This window comes from Nerophis ophidion, linkage group LG08, assembly GCF_033978795.1.
Source record: "Nerophis ophidion isolate RoL-2023_Sa linkage group LG08, RoL_Noph_v1.0, whole genome shotgun sequence".
Lineage (NCBI taxonomy): Eukaryota > Metazoa > Chordata > Actinopteri > Syngnathiformes > Syngnathidae > Nerophis > Nerophis ophidion.
The window spans coordinates 19,007,121-19,030,828 of NC_084618.1; the positions used below are offsets into that span (position 1 = coordinate 19,007,121).

Consider the following 23,708-nt stretch of genomic DNA (forward strand, 5'->3'; position numbering starts at 1 on the left):
GATCTAGTCTTAGACTTGGATTGGTTATATCAAGTCTTGAACTTAGATTGGTCACATCTAGTGTTAGACTTAGATTGGTCACATCTAGTCTTAGACTTAAATTGATCAGATCTAGTATAAGACTTAGATTGGTCGGATTTAGTCTTAAAATTAGATTGTCAGAGTGAGTCTTAGATTATGATTTGTCGTGGTCAAATCTAGTTTTAGACTTAGATTGGTCACATCCAGTCTCAGACATAGAATGGACATATAGAGACTTAGATTAGTCATATCTAGTCTCAGATTTAGGATGGTCCTTTCTAGACTTAGATTGATCAGATTTAGTCTTAAAATGACATTGTCTTAAAATTAGATGCTCAGATTTAGTTTTAGATTAGTCATGGTCAAGTCTAGCCTTTGACTTAGATTGGTCACATCCAGTCTCAGTCCAGGAATGGTCGTATCTAGGCTGAGATTGGTCATATTTAGTCTTGGACTTAGATTGGTCAGATCTAGTCTTAGACTTAGATTGGTCATGACAAAATCTAGTTTTAGACTTTCGATTGGACAGACCGAGTCTCAGATTTAGAATAGTCTTATCTAGATTTAGATTGGTCAGATTTAGTCTTAAATTTAGATTCATCAGAATTGGTCTCCTCTTAGACTTACATTGGTCATGGTCAAATCTAATCTTGCACTTAAATTGCTCAAATCTGGTTTTAGACTTAGATTGGTCATGGTCAAATCTAGTCTTGGACTTAGATTGGTCATGCTCAAATCCAGTCTTAGACATAGATTGGTCGTGGCAAAATCTAGTTTGACTTTCGATTGGACAGACCGAGTCTCAGATTTAGAATAGTCGTATCTAGACTTAGATTGGTCAGCTTCAGTCTTAAATTTAGATTGGTTAGATTTAGTCTTAAACTTAGATTGGTCAGATCTCGTCTTAGATTTACATTGGTCACGGTCAAATCTAGTCTTCGACTTAAATTGCTCAAATCTGGTTTTAGACTTAGATTGGTCACGGTCAAATCTAGTCTTGGACTTAGGTTTCTCAAATCGAGTCTTAGACTTAGATTGGGCACGGTCATATCTAGTCTTAGATTTATATTGCTCACATTTGATTTTAGCCTTAGATTGATCATGGTCAAATCTAATCTTGGACTTAGATTGGTCATGCTCAAATCCAGTCTTAGATTGGTCGTGGCAAAATCTAGTTTGACTTTCGATTGGGCAGACCGAGTCTCAGATTTAGAATAGTCGTATCTAGACTTAGATTGGTCAGATTCAGTCTTAAATTTAGATTGGTTAGATTTAGTCTTAAACTTAGATTGGACAGATCTTGTCTTAGACTTACATTGGTCACGGTCAAATCTAGTCTTAGACTTAAATTGCTCAAATCTGGTTTTAGACTTAGATTGGTCACGGTCCAATCTAGTTTTGGACTTAGATTTCTCAAATCGAGTCTTAGACTTAGATTGGGCACGGTCATATCTAGTCTTAGACTTATATTGCTCAAATCTGGTTTTAGCCTTAAATTGGTCATGGTCAAATCTAGTCTTGGACTTAGATTGGTCATGCTCAAATCTAGTCTTAGACTTAGATTGGTCGTGGCAAAAAAAATTTTTAGACTTTCGATTGGGCAGACCGAGTCTCAGATTTAGAGTAGTCGTATCTAGACTTAGACTGGTCAGATTTAGTCTTAAATTTTGACTCGTCACATTTAGTCTTAAACTTAGATTCGTCAGATCTCGTCTTAGACTTACATTGGTCACGGTCAAATCTAGTCTTAGACTTAAATTGCTCAAATCTGGTTGTATCCTTAGGCCCCTGTTTTCTCCAATGTGGACGTCACAGTCCAAATAAGGCAACTTCCTGTTTTTGACATCCTTACTTGTGAACTTGATGTTTTTGTCCATTGAGGGCTTGCACTTCTTGGTTTCCGTCTATTCATAATAACCATAAAAATATATAGTACCAAAAAAAAAAATAATAATAATTACTATGAAAAAATAATATTAAAAATGTTAACAAAACTAAGAAAACAGTACAATAGAATTAAGCAATGCATATGAAATAAAAACATTAAAATGGATTAATTAAAAAAAACATCTAGAATGAGAATACTGTAAATCAAATAATAGAATAACTTGAAAAATATCCAATAATAAAATTAATAAACCTATTTACCGCAAATGTTGCACTCTAATCAGCGCTTTTCCAGTTCAACAAGGTTTTGTTATTTCAAGATATACTCTAAAATACTTAAACATGACTTTTTCATTATCCTGCAGCATGTTTTTTTCGGGGGGAAAATATTACTTTTATTTTTTTGCTCTAAACAGAAAACCCTTCAGTGTGTTTTTAGACACACCCACACAAACACACACACACATACTGGTTATCATTTGGAATGGGGACCCAGTTTTTTGATCAGTATTTGTGGGGACCACCCTTTCTACAGGTTGTGGAGGCATAAAAAATGAGGTCAAATTGCCACTGCCCAGTTAGCTCATACACGTCTTTAAATCTCTGGATTGATGAAGTAATGTGCTGTTCGTACTTACTGGGGACCATGGGGAAAAAGAGTTGATATGGTTCATGGGGACCTCATTTTTGATCAGTACTTGTGGGGACCACCTTTTCTACAGGTTGTGGAGGCATTAAAAAATTAAATGAGGTGAAATGGCCACTGCCCAGTTAGCTCATACACGTCTTTAAATTTCTGGATTGATTAAGTAATGTGCTGTTCGTACTTACTGGGGACCGTGGGGAAAAAGAGTTGATATGGTTCATGGGGACCAAATTTTTGGTCAGTACTTGTGGGGACCACCCTTTCTACAGGTTGTGGAGGCATTAAAAAATTAAATGAGGTGAGATGGCCATTGCCCAGTTAGCTCATACACGTCTTTAAATCTCTGGATTGATTAAGTAATGTGCTGTTCGTACTTACTGGGGACCCTGGGGAAAAAGAGTTGATATGGTTCATGGGGACCAAATTTAAATCATTTTGCATAATTCACACACATTTGTACGTGACTACTGAGGACCATTTAAGAAAAAAAGAAAAAGTTCAAATTAAATATGACATGATCCTCAGAATACAGCACTACAGCTGTCCTCTTATAGGGAGTTTGACCACTTAAATGTTAAAGCAAATCCTGCGACAGCCCGATGAGGGGGCTGCTGTGCAAATGTCTCACACTCAAACTAACCAGTAAACATGTTTTATGGGCCAAAGCTTAAAAATCACTTAAGCCTTTTCAAAATGGATCTGACTATCATTTAGAAAGATTTCTGTTTGTTGGTCCCCATACCGTCGGAAGTCCCCTAAAGATGACTGTGTAAACAGAGCCATGTCCCTATTAAGTCAGCATTGCCAGAACACACACACACACACACACACACACACACACACACACACACACACACACACACACACACACACACACACACACACACACACACACGTAGCCGTGACGCGATAATCAGGGTTATTAGTCCGACAACCATGCTGTGCTTTTTAACGACGTCTTCTTTTGTCTTCTGCTTATTCCTCCTCCGTCACGTCTTCTGCCCACAAGGAACTTCCGGAAGCATCTTCGGATGGTGGGCAGCAGGAGGATTAAAGCACAGAGTGAGTCACACGTTTGTGTGCTTTATGCACAAGTTTGTTGTTCACCTCGCCTTCATTTGTATCTGTTTTGCTTTCCGGCTTCTTTGGTGTTTGAATGCGAGGCTGCAGTGGTTTTTAAATCACACTTCCTGTAAATATATGTGTACATATAGATAAATATGTATATGTGTGCGTGAGTGTGTGAAGGTGGTGTTTCCCTGTCAATAGGACTTTAAAGTTGACCTTTCCGTGTTTTTGAGCAGTAGATACTTGGTATTGCAGTATTTGAGTGTACTGTGTGTGTGTGTGTACTGATTGTACTTGCACTTTTTTTGAATGAGTCCCATTAAAGTACACGTAATAGTACTCGTTACGAGCTGTAATCGTCACGGCGTGATTGCTTGAGAACATTCGTCTGTTTCGTTCCCCTTGTAATTTGTGTGTTTACTCAACTGCAGAGAGTGCCCAGGCCTCCGGAGGCCGGTTCTGTCGATGGAAGTTTGTCGTGTTGTCACGGTAGACGTCGTTTGTGCACTTGCATCCGCCTTAAATATGCGTCTCAGGTCGTTTGTCCGAGCCTGTGTGTGTGTGCATGTGTGACAATCTCTCCATCCCCACCCCCCACCCCCTACCCCGCCTGCACTTTAGCGTTTGCTGAGCGTAGATCGAAGAGTTTCAGCCGCTCCTGGAGTGACCCTACCCCTGTCAAGACTGACTCTCCTCATGAGCCCAGAGACAGTGAGTTCTCTCCGTCTCTCTCTCTCTCTCTCTCTCTCTCTCTCTCTCTCTCTCTCTCTCTCTCTCTCTCTCTCACACACACACACCCACATGCACGCACACCCAGATACATGGTCCTCCGGTGGGTGGGTTTGGTCCTCTGTGGTCCTCAGGTGTCTGTCGAATCCAATCCTTGATCCAAAGTCTTCATTACCGTGGGGAGGCATAGAGGAGGTGAATGTTAGACTGGGTAGAGGTGGCAGTGTTAAGATCAGTACTTCCTTTGTTGCCTCTTGATTTCCGCGGAACGGTGGGTGTCCTTTTTCAGCTGTGTGGTGCCTTCATGGACTATTCTCCTCCACATAACTTTCTAGAGGGCAACCTCCTGCCAGTTGTTGAGGATGAAGCGGTATTTCCCCTTTGAGTTTGTCTTTGTACCACTTCTTCTACTTCCATTGGGTACGTTGACCCTCCTTTAGTTGTCCATACAGCATTTGTTTTGGGAGGTGGTTGTCAGGCATGCGTTTGAAAGTACCTGTCCATGTTGTTGTTGAGCATTCTGTCAGGCCCTTGATTGGTCGCTGCGTAGGCTGGGTTGTGAGATTTCTGGGGAGGTCTGGCGCCAACGTCCACTCGTCCCAGGTCGACAGCACTCGGATGCGGTCAGCGGCAAGCAGATCTGGAGATGGCAACTCGGAGGGTTGGCGGTGAACGCAGGGGCAGTTATAGATTACCTGTTGTGCAGTCCATTCATCCATTTTTCTACGCTTGTCCCTTTTGGGGTTGCGTGGGCTGCTGGAGCCATTCTCAGCTGCACTTGGGTTGTGAGATTTCTGGGAGGTCTGGCGCCAACGTCCACTCGTTCAAGGGCAACAGCGCTCGGACGCGGTCAGCGACAAGCAGATCTGGAGATGGCAACTCAGAGGGGTTGCCGGTGAATGTAGGGGCAGTCGTATATTCCCTGTTCTGCAGAATCCTCGCCAAATTCACACTTCCGGCAAATGATATCCATTGCCTGATTCATCATGACAAGTTAATATTCAAAGTCAAGATGGTGCCCTCTGTGTAGTCGCGTTGTCTGTTCATGTCTGTAAAGGCTCTTGTCCACAGCACGGTTGTACTGTCTCCCCGTTGACCGTAGACTTGTTTGTTTGTGCTGAATAGGACCATCTGTTTGCTGCTTTGGTGAAAACTAAAGCATCCCTGAGTTCAGTTGGGATTTCCTCCTTATTCTAGATTTGGGGGACAAGGCTGTGGATGTTTCAAGTAGTTTTGGTTCACCTTGCTTGTGAATTTCTGATGGAACCCCTTCTGGGCTCGTTATTACCGAGTTTCCGAAATGGCATCAAAGGCCCTTAGTTTCTGTGAGGAGGATCACCCAAATGCTCCATGATGGGTCACTGAGGAATCTGGTTGATGGTCTCTATTTCAACTGTGGTGTCTTGATTCCAATATTGTCCATCCAAGGTCGGCACATAAGTACTCTCAGCTGTGGCCATCTGGTCATTTGAGAGCCTCAACAGTAGGTTCATGAGAGACTCATTGATGCCTACTGGAAATTCAAAGAGTTAGAAAATAAACCAGTTTTGGATCGCAAATCCCTCTCAATGGATTCCGGGTTCGTTAGCCGCTTTTCCCTTCCAGAATAATGTGTACCTCCCTTTCTTCTTCCTTAGTTATCCCTCCTCGACCAGGCGGGATTTGGACAGGGCAGCGATGCCGATCTTCCACCCTTTCAGCTCTTGGCAAGATCTTCTTTCTGGACTATTATTGGAGACATTATCCATAAGTGTTCTCACGTTCCAGGCTCCAAAGTCCATTGTTTTTCTTTTCTGTTTTATGAGGTGAACCCACCGGACGCAGTATTCAAGTCAGGTTATAGGTGGCAGGCTCATCTTAGGACACCTTTTCTAGCCCCCTTCCCAAGGCGACGTGAGAAGAGTGGATACTTAACATGGCTGCTCAGACATGGACCCTGTTGCCGGAATGCTCTCTCTGCCTCTGTCCGAGAGCAAGTCGACTGAAACAAGCACCCTCCATCTACGGAGCTCCCCTTTACTGCCCTGCTCCTGGCTTCATTTCCTTAACGCCATAGGACTTGAGGATGGGTTGGGTTATGGTGGGTCCTTCCTTTTAAGTGGGGAGACTGGTGCAACCTGCTCTAAGTTACATTTTTTACATCAAAAACACATACATGTACACGGGTACAGCCGTATACTCTTACACACATATACTGGTATACCCTTACACATGTACACTGGTACATCGATACACACATTTACTCTTACACACATACTGGTACACCCGTACACACATACATATAGGGATCACATGCAGATACACAAAATCAAGTCCAAGAGAAAAACTAATGTTGTTTTTATGATAGGATATATAGTCGATGATAGCTAACGCTGGTATCTAAACTTTGATGTATCAATATTGTTAGCTAAGGACCCGCAAAGTGAGTGTGTGTATGTGTGGGCTTGTATTTGTCATACTTGCCAACCCTCCCGGGAAGACTCCCGAATTTCAGTGCCCCTCCCGAAAATCTCCCGGGGCAACCATTCTCCCAATTTCCACCAGAACAACAATATTCTTTCTCACCTGAAAAGGAGACTACTATATATGTCTCCGTCATCCATAGGTTTATCTATAACCCATAAAGTAGGCAGACACAGAGCTATTTCTCAGTGCGTGTTTATTCCAGCCGGCACGTTAATACACTGAAACACTACATCCGGATTCCCATCATGCTTTGCTTCAAAACTACGGCAAGTAGTAACGTCCAAAAACATAACATTTGACCCTTCACGTTCATATTTTGCTGTGTTCGTTGCATTTTTATTGCGTTTCGGTTGATTGTATAATATGTCAATCTAGAGGGGGCGTGACGTTCATACGTTGTCAATATTCCGTGTTTTATCCTTTATAGTTAATATTGGAAATCCCACATTCTTTATTTTCATGTACATTCCATTCCGGGTGTCTCGTTCAGTAAAACAAAATCAAATTCCATTCCATCATAACGTTTTCAGCATTCAATCAGACATTATTCAATCAATCAATCAATCAATCAATGTTTATATATATAGCCCTAAATCACAAGTGTCTCAAAGGGCTGCACAAGCCACAACGACATACGCGGTACAGAGCCCACATAGGGGCAAGGAAAAACTCCCCCCAGTGGGACGTCGATGTGAATGACTAAACGAAATCTTGGAGAGGACTGCATATGTGGGCAACACCCCCAGTCCATAGTGGATCTAACCTAATAGTGAGAGTCCAGTCCATAGTGGATCTAACATAATAGTGAGAGTACAGTCCATAGTGGATCTAACATAATAGTGAGAGTACAGACCATAGTGGATCTAACATAATAGTGAGAGTCCAGTCCATAGTGGATCTAACATAATGGTGAGAGTACAGTCCATAGTGGATCCAACATAATAGTGAGAGTCCAGTCCATAGTGGATCTAACATAATAGTGAGAGTACAGTCCATAGTGGATCTAACATAATAGTGAGAGTCCAGTCCATAGTGGATCTAACATAATAGTGAGAGTCCAGTCCATTGTGGATCTAACATAATAGTGAGAGTCCAGTCCATAGTGGATCTAACATAATAGTGAGAGTCCAGTCCATAGTGGATCTAACATCATAGTGAGAGTCCAGTCCATAGTGGATCCAACATAATAGTGAGAGTCCAGTCCATAGTGGATCTAACATAATAGTTAGAGTCCAGTCCATAGTGGATCTAACATCATAGTGAGAGTCCAGTCCATAGTGGATATAACGTAATAGTGAGAGTCCAGTCCATTGTGGATCTAACATAAAAGTGAGAGTCCAGTCCATAGTTGATCTAACATAATAGTGAGAGTCCAGTCCATAGTCGATCTAATATCTTAGTGAGAGTCCAGTCCATAGTGGATCTAACATAATAGTGAGAGTCCAGTCCATAGTGGATCTAACATAATAGTAAGATTCCAGTTCATAGTTGATCTAACATAATAGTGTTAAAGTCCAGAAAAGAAAAGAAGCGGCAGATCAACTGGTCTAAAAAGGGGGTCTATTTAAAGGCTAGAGTATACAAATGAGTGTTAAGATGGGACTCATTGTGAGGTTTATTATTCGTGTTCCTAAAAATAGATATACCGGCACCCAGACACATTTTTTCTCTAAATGTGCCCCCCCCCAAAAAAAAATTATTGCCCAGGCCTGCGCCATCACAAAAACAATAAGAGTTGTAGAAATGATTGGAAACTCAACACAGCCATGACGTCATGTTCTTTACAAGTGTATGTAAACTTTTGACCGCGACTGTGTATTAAAAATGACGGGTTACTTCCGGCGCGGGTTGTCCTACTTTTTTCGGCAGTACTTGAACGCACCATGAAAATCACCTGCGTGTCTCTTCCCTCGAAGGTAAGGTGGACGACTGCTATTTCTTTTTTCAGCTCGAGTAGCTTCGTTGTGCGCAACTAAATATCTTAGTTGGTCAGAAAGTAATGTGTTTGTGGACGTTTAGTTCGGGGTATGTCGCTATTAACGAGGAAAGACCGAGTATGCCTCTTGTTTTGACGTTAGCATTTAAGCTAGCGAGCTCAGTCTTATATTTTGGTACCAGTGCCAAAAGTATTTCGGTACTTTTCTGAATTAAAGGGACCACTACAATGTTGAAGTACTAATTATTGTCATACACACACTAAGTGTGGTGTAATTATTCTCTGCATGTAACCTTGTTCCACCGCCTGGGAGGTGAGGGGAGCAGTGAGCAGCAGCGGTGGCCCCGCCCACAATTCTAATCCTTGAGTGCCAAGCAGGGAGGTAATGGCTCCCATTTTTGTAGTCTTTGGTATGACTCGACCTACCAATCTCAGGGCGGACACTCTATAATCCAGGACTTGGAAATTATTTTGACTTTAGGGGGCCAAATTTAGAGGGAAAATAATGCGTCTGGGGGTCAGTGTGTCTATTATTTTAGAAACACCAATACAAAACCTCACAATTATGTCTGATTGAAGGCTAAAAACGTTATGACAGGCCTCCTTAAAAAAGAATGGAATGGAATTTTAAACTTTTTTACTGCATGTACATGAAAATAAAGTGTGGGATATACAATATTATCTATGAAGGATAAAACACTGAATTTTGACAACGTATGAACGTCACACCCTCTCTTGCAATGGAATTTTAACCTTTTTTTTTACTCAATGTACATGAAAATAAAGAATGTGGGATTTACAATATTAACTATGGAGGATAAAACACTAGATATTTTTACTGAATGTACATGAAAACAAATAATGTGGATTTGACAAAATTAAATATGAAGGATAAAACACTGAATATTGACAACAAATGAACGTCACACCCCCTCTCGGAATGGAATTTTAAACTTTTTTACTGAATTCACATGAAAATAAAGAATGTGGGATTTACAATATTAACTATGAAGTATAAAACACTGAATATTGACAACGTATGAACATCACACCCCCTCTCGGAATGGAATTTTAACCTTTTTTTTTACTCAATGTACATGAAAATAAAGAATGTGGGATTTACAATATTAACTATGGAGGATAAAACACTAGATATTAACAACATATGAACGTCACACCCCCTCTCGAAATGGAATTTTAAACTTTTTTACTGAATGTACATGAAAATAAAGAATGTGGGATTTACAATATTAACTATGAAGGATAAAACTTTGAATGTTGACAAAGTAGGAACGTCACACCCCTTCTCGGAATGGAATTTTAAACTATTTTTTAGTAAATGTACATGAAAATAAAGAATGTGGATTTGACAAAATTAACTATGAAGGATAAAACACTGAATATTGACAACATATGAACGTCACACCCCCTCTCGGAATGGAATTTTAAACTTTTTAGCTGAATGTACATGAAAATAAAGAATGTGGGATTTACAATATTAACTATGAAGGATAAAACACTGAATATTGACAACATATGAACGTCACACAGCCCTCTCGTTATGGAATTTTAAACTTTTTAGCTGAATGTACATGAAAATAAAGAATGTGGGATTTACAATATTAATTATGAAGGATAAAACACTGAATATTGACAACATGAACGTCACACAACCCTCTCGTAATGGAATTTTAAACTTGTTTACTAAATTTACATGAAAATAAAGGATGTGGGATTTACAATATTAACTATGGAGGATAAAACACTGAATATTGACAACATATGAACGTCACACCCCCTCTCGGAAAGGAATTTTAAACTTTTCTACTGAATATACATGAAAATAAAGAATGTGGGATTTCCAATATTAACTATGGAGGATAAAACACTGAAAATTGACAACATATGAACGTCACACCCCCTTTTCGGAATGGAATTTTAAACTTTTTTACTGAATTTACATGAAAATAAAGAATGTGAGATTTACAATATTAACTATGGAGGATAAAACACTGAATATTGACAACATATGAACGTCACACAACCCTCTCGTTATGGAATTTTAAACTTTTTAGCTGAATGTACATGAAAATAAAGAATGTGGGATTTACAATATTAACTATGAAGGATAAAACACTGAATATTGACAACATATGAACGTCACACAACCCTCTCGTTATGGAATTTTAAACTTGTTTACTAAATTTACATGAAAATAAAGGATGTGGGATTTACAATATTAACTATGGAGGATAAAACACTGAATATTGACAACATATGAACGTCACACCCCCTCTCGGAAAGGAATTTTAAACTTTTCTACTGAATATACATGAAAATAAAGAATGTGGGATTTCCAATATTAACTATGGAGGATAAAACACTGAAAATTGACAACATATGAACGTCACACCCCCTTTTCGGAATGGAATTTTAAACTTTTTTACTGAATTTACATGAAAATAAAGAATGTGAGATTTACAATATTAACTATGGAGGATAAAACACTGAATATTGACAACATATGAACGTCCCACCCTCTCTCGTTATGGAATTTTAAACTTTTTTGCTGAATGTACATGAAAATAAAGAATGTGGGATTTACAATATTAACTATGAAGGATAAAACACTGAATATTGACAGCATGTGAACGTCACACAACCCTCTCGGAATGGAATTTCAAACTTTTTTACTGAATTTACATGAAAATAAAGAATGTGGGATTTACAATATTAACTATGAAGGATAAAAAACTGAAAATTGACAACATATGAACGTCACACCCCCTCTCGGAATGGAATTTTAAACTTTTTTATTGAATTTACATGAAAATAAAGAATGTGGAATTTACAATATTAACTATGAAGGATAAAACACTGAATACTGACAACATATGAACATCACACCCCCTCTCGGAATGGAATTTTAACCTTTTTTTTACTGAATGTACATGAAAATAAAGAATGTGGGATTTACAATATTAACTATGAAGGATAAAACTTTGAATGTTGACAAAGTAGGAACGTCACACCCCTTCTCGGAATGGAATTTTAAACTTTTTTTTTACTAAATGTACATGAAAATAAAGAATGTGGGATTTACAATATTAACTAAGGAGGATAAAACACAGAAAATTGACAACATATGAACATCACACCCTCTCTCGTTATGGAATTTTAAACTTTTTTGCTGAATGTACATGAAAATAAAGAATGTGGGATTTACAATATTAACTATGGAGGATAAAACACTAAATATTAACAACATATGAACGTCACACCCCCTCTCGGAATGGAATTTTAAACTTTTTTACTGAATGTACATGAAAATAAAGAATGTGGGATTTACAATATTAACTATGAAGGATAAAAATTTGAATGTTGACAAAGTAGGAACGTCACACCCCTTCTCAGAATGGAATTTTAAACTTTTTTTTACTAAATGTACATGAAAATAAAGAATGTGGGATTTACAATATTAACTATGGAGGATAAAACACTGAATATTGACAATGTATGAACGTCACACCCCCTCTCGGAATGGAATTTTAAACTTTTTTACTGAATTTACATGAAAATAAAGAATGTGGGATTTACGATATTAACTATGAAGGATAAAACACTGAAAATTGACAACATATGAACATCACACCCCGTCTCAGAATGGAATTTTAAACTTTTTTACTAAATGTACATGAAAATAAAGAATGTGGGATTTACTATATTAACTATGGAGGATAAAACACTGAATATTGACAACATATGAACGTCACACAACCCTCTCGTAATGGAATTTTAAACTTGTTTACTAAATTTACATGAAAATAAAGGATGTGGGATTTACAATATTAACTATGGAGGATAAAACACTGAATATTGACAACATATGAACGTCACGCCCCCTCTCGAAATGGAATTTTAAACTTTTTTTACTAAATGTACATGGAAATAAAGAATGTGGGATTTACAATATTAACTATGGAGGATAAAACACTGAATATTGACAGCGTATGAACGTCCCACCCTCTCTCGGAATGGAATTTTAAACTTTTTTTTACTAAATATACATGAAAATAATGAATGTGGGATTTACAATATTAACTATGGAGGATAAAACACTGAATATTGACAACATATGAACGCCACGCCCCCTCTCGAAATGGAATTTTAAACTTTTTTTACTAAATGTACATGAAAATAAAGAATGTGGGATTTACAATATTAACTATGAAGGATAAAACACTGAATATTGACAACATATGAACGTCACACAACCCTCTCGTTATGGAATTTTAAACTTTTTAGCTGAATATACATGAAAATAAAGAATGTGGGATTTACAATATTAACTATGAAGGATAAAACACTGAATATTGACAACATATGAACGTCACACAACCCTCTCGTAATGGAATTTTAAACTTGTTTACTAAATTTACATGAAAATAAAGGATGTGGGATTTACAATATTAACTATGGAGGATAAAACACTGAATATTGACAACATATGAACGTCACACCCCCTCTCGGAAAGGAATTTTAAACTTTTCTACTGAATATACATGAAAATAAAGAATGTGGGATTTCCAATATTAACTATGGAGGATAAAACACTGAAAATTGACAACATATGAACGTCACACCCCCTTTTCGGAATGGAATTTTAAACTTTTTTACTGAATTTACATGAAAATAAAGAATGTGAGATTTACAATATTAACTATGGAGGATAAAACACTGAATATTGACAACATATGAACGTCACACAACCCTCTCGTTATGGAATTTTAAACTTTTTAGCTGAATGTACATGAAAATAAAGAATGTGGGATTTACAATATTAACTATGAAGGATAAAACACTGAATATTGACAACATATGAACGTCACACAAACCTCGTTATGGAATTTTAAACTTTTTAGCTGAATGTACATGAAAATAAAGAATGTGGGATTTACAATATTAACTATGAAGGATAAAACACTGAATATTGACAACATATGAACGTCACACAACCCTCTCGTAATGGAATTTTAAACTTGTTTACTAAATTTACATGAAAATAAAGGATGTGGGATTTACAATATTAACTATGGAGGATAAAACACTGAATATTGACAACATATGAACGTCACACCCCCTCTCGGAAAGGAATTTTAAACTTTTCTACTGAATATACATGAAAATAAAGAATGTGGGATTTCCAATATTAACTATGGAGGATAAAACACTGAAAATTGACAACATATGAACGTCACACCCCCTTTTCGGAATGGAATTTTAAACTTTTTTACTGAATTTACATGAAAATAAAGAATGTGAGATTTACAATATGAACTATGGAGGATAAAACACTGAATATTGACAACATATGAACGTCCCACCCTCTCTCGTTATGGAATTTTAAACTTTTTTGCTGAATGTACATGAAAATAAAGAATTTGGGATTTACAATATTAACTATGAAGGATAAAACACTGAATATTGACGGCATGTGAACGTCACACAACCCTCTCGGAATGGAATTTCAAACTTTTTTACTGAATTTACATGAAAATAAAGAATGTGGGATTTACAATATTAGCTATGAAGGATAAAAAACTGAAAATTGACAACATATGAATGTCACACCCCCTCTCGGAATGGAATTTTAAACTTTTTTATTGAATTTACATGAAAATAAAGAACGTGGAATTTACAATATTAACTATGAAGGATAAAACACTGAATACTGACAACATATGAACATCACACCCCCTCTCGGAATGGAATTTTAACCTTTTTTTTACTCAATGTACATGAAAATAAAGAATGTGGGATTTACAATATTAACTATGGAGGATAAAACACTAAATATTAACAACATATGAACGTCACACCCCCTCTCGGAATGGAATTTTAAACTTTTTTACTGAATGTACATGAAAATAAAGAATGTGGGATTTACAATATTAACTATGAAGGATAAAACTTTGAATGTTGACAAAGTAGGAACGTCACACCCCTTCTCGGAATGGAATTTTAAACTTTTTTTTTACTAAATGTACATGAAAATAAAGAATGTGGGATTTACAATATTAACTAAGGAGGATAAAATCCTGAAAATTGACAACATATGAACATCACACCCCCTCTCGGAATGGAATTTTAAACTTTTTTTTACTAAATGTACATGAAAATAAAGAATGTGGGATTTACAATATTAACTATGGAGGATAAAACATTGAATATTGACAGCGTATGAACGTCCCACCCTCTCTCGTTACGGAATTTTAAACTTTTTTGCTGAATGCGCATGAAAATAAAGAATGTGGGATTTACAATATTAACTATGGAGGATAAAACACTAAATATTAACAACATATGAACGTCACACCCCCTCTCGGAATGGAATTTTAAACTTTTTTACTGAATGTACATGAAAATAAAGAATGTGGGATTTACAATATTAACTATGAAGGATAAAAATTTGAATGTTGACAAAGTAGGAACGACACACCCCTTCTCAGAATCAATCAATCAATCAATGTTTATTTATATAGCCCCAAATCACAAATGTCTCAAAGGACTGCACAAATTATTACGACTACAACATCCTCGGAAGAACCCACAAAAGGGCAAGGAAAACTCACACCCAGTGGGCAGGGAGAATTCACATTCAGTGGGACGCCAGCGACAATGCTGACTATGAGAAACCTTGGAGAGGACCTCAGATGTGGGCAACCCCCCCCCTCTAGGGGACCGAAAGCAATGGATGTCGAGCGGGTCTAACATGATACTGTGAAAGTTCAATCCATAGTGGCTCCAAGACAGCAGTGAGAGTCCCGTCCACAGGAAACCATCTCAAGCGGATCAGCAGCGTAGAGATGTCCCCAACCGATACAGGCGAGCGGTCCATCCTGGGTCCCGACGAGCGGTCCATCCTGGATCTCGACTCTGGACAGCCAGTACTTCATCCATGGTCATCGGAGGGGGGGACATAGGAGAAAGAAAAGAAGCGGCAGATCAACTGGTCTAAAAAGGAGGTCTATTTAAAGGCTAGAGTATACAGATGAGTTTTAAGATGAGACTTAAATGCTTCCACTGAGGTAGCATCTCGAACTGTTACCGGGAGGGCATTCCAGAGTACTGGAGCCCGAACGGAAAACGCTCTATAGCCCGCAGACTTTTTTTGAGCTCTAGGAATCACTAATAAGCCGGAGTCTTTTGAACGCAGATTTCTTGCCGGGACATACGGTACAATACAATCGGCAAGATAGGCTGGAGCTAGACCGTGTAGTATTTTATACGTAAGTAGTAAAACCTTAAAGTCACATCTTAAGTGCACAGGAAGCCAGTGCAGGTGAGCCAGTACAGGCGTAATATGATCAAACTTTCTTGTTCTTGTCAAAAGTCTAGCAGCCGCATTTTGTACCAACTGTAATCTTTTAATGCTAGACATGGGGAGACCCGAAAATAATACGTTACAGTAATCGAGACGAGACGTAACAAACGCATGGATAATGATCTCGGCGTCTTTAGTGGACAAAATGGAGCGAATTTTAGCGATATTACGGAGATGAAAGAAGGCCGTTTTAGTAACGCTTTTAATGTGTGACTCAAAGGAGAGAGTTGGGTCGAAGATAATACCCAGATTTTTTACAGAGTCACCTTGTTTTATTATTTGGTTGTCAAATGTTAAAGTTGTATTATTAAATAGAGGTCGGTGTCTAGCAGGACCGATAATCAGCATTTCCGTTTTTTTGGCATTAAGTTGCAAAAAGTTAGCGGACATCCATTGTTTAATTTCATTAAGACACGCTTCCAACTGACTACAGTCCGGCGTGTTGGTCAGCTTTAGGGGCATGTAAAGTTGGGTGTCATCAGCATAACAGTGAAAGCTAATACCGTATTTGCGAATGAATGGAATTTTAAACTTTTTTACTGAATTTACATGAAAATAAAGAATGTGGGATTTACGATATTAACTATGAAGGATAAAACACTGAAAATTGACAACATATGAACATCACACCCCGTCTCAGAATGGAATTTTAAACTTTTTTACTAAATGTACATGAAAATAAAGAATGTGGGATTTACTATATTAACTATGGAGGATAAAACACTGAATATTGACAACATATGAACGTCACACAACCCTCTCGTAATGGAATTTTAAACTTTTTTTACTAAATGTACATGGAAATAAAGAATGTGGGATTTACAATATTAACTATGGAGGATAAAACACTGATTATTGACAGCGTATGAACGTCCCACCCTCTCTCGGAATGGAATTTTAAACTTTTTTTTACTAAATATACATGAAAATAATGAATGTGGGATTTACAATATTATCTATGGAGGATAAAACACTGAATATTGACAACATATGAACGCCACACCCCCTCTCGGAATGGAATTTTAAACTTTTTTACTGAATTTACATGAAAATAAAGAATGTGGGATTTACAATATTAACTATGAAGGATAAAACTTTGAATATTGACAAAGTAGGAACGTCACACCCCTTCTCGGAATGGAATTTTAAACTTTTTTACTGATTTTACATGAAAATAAAGAATGTGGGATTTCAATATTAACTACGAAGGATAAAACTTTGAATATTGACAACGTAGGAATGTCACACCCCTTCTTGGAATGGAATTTTAACCTTTTTTTTTACTAAATGTACATGAAAATAAAGAATGGGGGATTTAGAATATTAACTATGGAGGATAATACACTGAATACTAAAATCGTAGTAACATCACGCCTCCTCTCCATCGACATATTTTACAATTACCGTATTTCCTTGAATTGCCGCCGGACATATAGTATGCCCCTGCCTTTCGAATTACTGCCGGGTTAAACTCGCTTCGCAAAATAATTAGCGCATGCTTGGTATTACCGTCGGGTCAAACTAGTGACATCACGAGTGACACTTCCCCTGTCATCATGTTCAAAATGGAGGAGGCTGATTTCAATACCGGTAATTTGGAAGACGCATAAAGGGATGAAGATTAAAAGCTATTCAGTAGGATTTAAGGTCCAAGCTATTGAATACCGGTATGCTAAAAAGATCAGTAAGCAGCTACGTTTTATTAATGTACCTGTGGAGCCGACGGTCCGACAGACAGGCAGGGCACGCTATAGCTCTGCCCAAGATGGCGGCGAGCGAGCGTAGAGGAGGAGCGGAAGAAACGAAGTCAAACTGCTCAAGCCATGTCCTTCCTTGGTGGTCCTGGGAACCCGCAAGACGACGGCTTGAGACCGACACAATACCGTAGCTGCGTCTGTTAAATATTAGTCATTAAATGACTCCTGCCTCCTGGTGGTAGAGGGCGCTAGTGATCCTTCTTGAGACTATTTGGCTGCAGAAGAAGTGAAATAAATGACGGTATTGTGCTGGGATGGATATTACGCGGCGGGTGAACGACGGACCTATGCTGGCTATGTAAACAACCGGGCTGAAATGAAGCACGTTCCAGTCCTAAATACCCAGTGTATTATTTATACAATAACTAACACTTCATGGTGGCAGCGGTGGGATAAAGAGATCACCCACGGAGCAGAACGGGAGGGGGAGTTGTCCGAGGATAATTCTGTTGTTGCCCACACCCAAGCTAACTGATAGCAGCGGTCTGATAGCAGTTTTCTAAACTGGACTTTCAATCATGGCAGGAGGTAACAAAGGAAGATCTCCATCGAGACATTACAGACTTTTAAAACTGAAGAAAGATAAGGAAGACTTCTCTAAACAAGTTATCAATGCTTTTGATCAGAAGGAGCTGGCATGGATTTCATTTATAAGTAAAGGTTAGACCATTTTTCATCTATTTTTTATTTAGCCTTTATTTAACCAGGTAAAATCCCATTGAAATCAAATATCTCTTTTCCAAGGGAGACCTGGCCAAGAGGGTAGCAGCAAGGTTACATTAAAATCAGTAAACAACACATAAAACATCACATTTCCAACATTAAAACTTGCTCATATGACAAGGTAGACTGCAATTCTTTCACGGAAGCTTTAAACTCATTTAATGTAACAAGGGTTTTAAGTTGAATATTTGATTGTAGGTTACTCCAAGCCTTCGGAGCTGAAAATAACCATAATAACCTTTTTTTTTTTATTAAATGTGATATTCATGATGGTGTCCTTACATCACAGTCAAATTTTTACTGCATACCTTTGGTAAGTGCCGGAGTGAGAAGAGGTTTTACTTTTACCGCATGCCTTTGGTAAGCGCAGGAGTGAGAAGAGGTTTTAAAATAATTAGCGCCCCGGCGGCAATTCAAGGGAATATGGTAAGCGAAATGCAACAAAAATAAAAAAATTTAAAAAAACAGCGAAATATGAACGCGAAGGATAAGGATCTTCTTCCTCCAAACACGACGAGTTGAGTTTATACCAAAATGGATACATGGATGATACAGAAAAGGATTGGGAGAATGTCATGTGGTCAGATGAAACCAAAATAGAACTTTTTGGTATAAACTCAACTCGTGGTGTTTGGAGGAAGAAAAATACTGAGTTGCATCCCAAGAACACCAAACCTACTGTGAAGCATGCGGGTGGAAACATCATGCTTTGGAGCTGTTTTTCTGCTAAGGGGACAGGACGATTGATCCGTGTTAAGGAAAGAATGAATGGGGCCATGTATCGTGCGATTTTGAGCCAAAACCTCCTTCCATCAGTGAGAGCTTTGAATGGTTGACCAAATACTTATTTTTCACCATAATTTAAGAATAAATTCTTTAAAATTCCTACAATGTGAATTCCTGTTTTTTTTGTTTTTTTCCACATTCTGTCTCTCACAGTTGAAGTGTACCTATGATGAAAATTACAGACCTCTGTCATCATTTGAAGTTGGAGAACTTGCACAATCGGTGGCTGACTAAATACTTTTTTGCCCCACTGTGTGTGTATATATATATATATATATATATATCTCTTTTTTACCTTTTTTTCTTTTACTATTTATATTACTAAATTATTGTGTATGCACCTGAGGGCAGTGATTCTCAAATGGCGGTACTTGAAGGTATGCCAAGGGTTACATGAGATTTTTTTTTTTATATTCTAAAAATAGCAACAATTCAAAAAGCCTTTATAAATATATTTATATAATAATACTTCAACAACATATGAATGTATGTTCATAAACAGTGAAAAAAATGCAACAATGCAATATTCAGTGTTGACAGCTAGATTTTTTTGTGAACATGTTCCATAAATATTGATGTTAAATATTTGTTTTTTTTGTGAAGAAATGTTTAGAATGAAGTTGATGAATCCAGATGGATCTCTATTACAATCCCCAAAGAGGACACTTTAAGTTGATGATTACTTCTATGTGTAGAAATTTTTATTTATAATTGAATTACTCGTTCATTTTTCAACAAGTTTTTAGTTATTTTTATATATATTTTTCCAAATAGTACTAGAAAGACCACTACAAATTAGCAATATTTTGCAGTGTTATAGAATGTAATAAATTAGAAGCTGATGACATAGTGCTGTATTTTACTTTTTTATCTCTTTTTTTTTTTCAACCAAAAATGCTTTGCTCTGATTAGGGGGTACTTGAATTAAAAAAAAATTCACAGGGGGTACATCACTGAAAAAATGTTGAGAACCACTGCTTTAGGGGATCTGCTCCAATTTTGTTGTTCTTTGAACCTGTTCACTGCAAAAATGACAAATAAAACTCTATTCACTGAGTAAAATGGCATTATTAGCTGTATTTTAACAAAAAAAAATACATGTTTCTTAATTGCAATTTAATCCTTAAATAAAATAATGAGCATACAAGACAACTTGTTTTTTAGTAGTAAGTAAACAAACAAAGACTCATAATTACTCCGCTGACGTATGCAGTGACATATAGTGTCATTTATCCATCTATTATTTTGTCAACATTATAAAGGACAAGCGGTAGAAAATGAATTGTTTATCCACTTGTTCATTTACTGTTAATATCTGCTTATTTCCCATTTCAACATGTTCTATTAACACTTCTGTTCAAATGTAATAGTCACTTATTCTTCTGTTTGGACCCTTTACATTAGTTTTGGATGATACCACCAATTTGGGTACCAATCCGATACCAACAGGATCATAAATTGGTCATATTCAAAGTCCTCTCGTGTCCAAGGACACATTTCCCGAGTTTATAAACTTAATATAAACTAAAAAAAAACTAAAAAAGATTTTGTGATGTTAAAAAATATCATAGTAGTATCTACTATTGTACGTGCTATCATTACAGCGGATGTTGGGTATAGATCCACCAATGGCGTTTGTTTATAATGTAGCGTCCCGGAAGAGTTGGTGCTGCAAGAAATTCTGGGAATTTGTCCTGTAGTGTTTATGTTGTGTCGCGGTGCGAATTTTCTCCCAAAATGTGTTTGTCCTCGTTGTTTAGTGTGGTTTCATTACATGGCACATATTTATGACAGGGTTGGCATTGTTTGTACTGAATTGAAGTGAATTATATTTATATAGTGCTTTTCTCTAATGACTCAAAGCACTTTACATAGTGAAACCCAATATCTAAGTTACATTCAAACCAGTGCGGGTGACCCTGGGAGCAGGTGGGTAAAGCGTCCTGCCCAAGGACACAACGGCAGTAAAGAGGATGGCGGAAGCGGGGATCGAACTTGGAACCTTCAATTTGCTGGCTTGGCCACTCTACCAACTAAGCTATAAACTCTATACTGCTATTTTGTAGGCGGAATAGAACAACGGCCATTACTTCCATTGTTAGCCGACTTTTGCTAGCATTTATTTAGGATTTAGAATGCATAAGTAAAAATATAATATAGTAATTAGCGATACTGCTACATGATGCCTAAGTGTTTGACTAAAGCTGCATCTGATTAGCACACCGCTTCGAAAAGATCCTCCTCCTTATATTCAGGCTCAAAAATAGAAGTCTCTGATCATCATTTTTCCCAAAGTAGTCTTTGTTGTCTCTCATCAAGTCTGACATCAAGTCTTGTGGTTTGAAGGAAATACACTTAGGAACACACTTAAAAAAATGATGAAAATATGTAAATATTATATGTTATTATGAATGTTACTAGATTTGTGACTTTTTAGTTATGTAAAACCGACAAACTTGCAACAAAATTAACAAGATTACATTTTTTAAAATCATTTTAAGACTGAAAGTTGCCATCAATTCCACGTGGGTGCTGGGGCATTGGCATCGGCGCCTATGAGCCCTCGAGTTTTGCAACGTTTTTTTTTTGATCACTTTTAATTATAAAGGGTAAAACTAACCAGGTCAGGAGTTTTGTGACGTGTATCGTTAGATCCATGCAATACGGTCATGTTTCCCGGTGAAAAATCCGAACACCGGTATTCGCAGTTCTAATCGATTGGTCCCCGAAAAATAGGTCGTTGACGATAACCAAGACGACAATTTTGAATCAACGAAATGAACGACAACACCCGGGAGTCAAAAGTGTCTCTGCTGTCAAGTTTGTCTTCCAAGTCCCACCTGTGCTGATCTTCTGTGAGTATTTGTCCTTCGATCCCAGTATGTGTCTGCTTAGGCTGCTGCCCCCGCGACCCGACCTCGGATAAGCGGAAGAAGATGGATGGCTGTGCGGCTGCTTGCATGTTTTGTGCTTTGATGTTTTTCTCCTCACGTCCATCTTCGGAGATGAAAGTTGTTTATTCTCACTTTCTTGTCCTTATGTCTGTTCCCTCGTCTCGTCCTGTCAAATGTGTTTGTTTATGGGGGGGGCGGCACAAAACCATGGCTTTCCCATGTGATCTTTTTGACCAAAACACGGTGGCGCTGTCATAAAGCAGCATCTGACTTTAGTGTTTTCAGAAAACAACAAACGTGATTTTAGTCAAGTATTTCAGTCCCTGCAAGATTTAACACGCTTTTTCTGTGGGTGTTGTTGACGAAAAATATTTAAATTCACCGCAGCTTTTTCAGAAAGTTGCAATGTTTTACGTTTAGTATTTTTACAACATTGAATCCACCTTTATGAATTTGTTACCAATGTTTTTAAGTGTTCTTTGTAACTTTAACTTAAAAAATCACATGATTTCAATCAATACCGTATTGATGTTTTACTTGTTTTATTGCACTCAGACTTAATAGTAGACACTAGAGGGCAGCAAAAGTACATACTGAGAGCTGATTGTCAAAAACTGTACTTTCAACATAAAAAATCACATGATTTCAATTAATACGGTATTGATGTTTTACTGGTTTTATTGCACTCAGACTTAAAAGTAGACACTCGATGGCAGTAAAAGCACATACTGAGAGCTCTCTGTCAAAAACTGTACTTTTAACTTAAAAAACCCCACATGATTTCTATCAATACCGTATTGTTTTACTCGTTTTATCGCACTCAGACTTAAAAGTAGACACTCGATGGCAGTAAAAGCACATAATGACAGCTCTTTGTCAAAAATGTTACTTTTAACTTAAAAAATCACATGATTTCAATAAATACCATATTGATGTTTTACTCGTTTTATTGCAATCAGACTTAAAAGTAAACACTCAATGGCAGTAAAAGCATGACCTGAGTTTTAATTTATCAGAATGATTAACAATCCCGGAAAGAAACATCACTGAAGGCTTCCTTATCGTCGTCCACAAGTTGCAGACATTCTCCGTGTATGTTTTATACCTAAAAAAAAATTTTTGTCCGTCTTAAAACATTAATTTATGTTCCAACACATATACGCACTTTAAAAACGTTTGTCGACTGTTGACAACGGTGTATCGCGCCCATTTTTGTTGGTAAATAAAAGATGAGGGATTATCATCACACTTCAACATCTCTAACATTTAAATGCTGCCTCTTTGCAAGGTCGGCATTGCAAATGAAAATATGTTCTCAATTGTCTTTCCCTGTATACATAAATGTTACATACATATATAAATACATGTCAACTAGGAAGTAAATGATTGTACACCGCATTACCCAGAAGGC

The 23,708-nt window shown here is 37.5% G+C and overlaps 1 protein-coding gene across 1 annotated transcript in view; it reads left to right on the forward strand.

Annotated features, from left to right (window-relative positions):
• The first annotated feature begins 3,570 nt into the window (after positions 1 to 3,570).
• Positions 3,571 to 23,708, forward strand: part of nsmfa (NMDA receptor synaptonuclear signaling and neuronal migration factor a) — a 31,333-nt gene continuing 11,195 nt past the window's right edge. The window contains exons 1-2 of the mRNA XM_061907946.1: positions 3,571 to 3,616; positions 4,244 to 4,333. Coding sequence (XP_061763930.1) covers positions 3,586 to 3,616; positions 4,244 to 4,333 — 121 coding nt within the window. The 5' untranslated portion in view covers positions 3,571 to 3,585. The remainder of the gene's footprint in view (positions 3,617 to 4,243; positions 4,334 to 23,708) is intronic.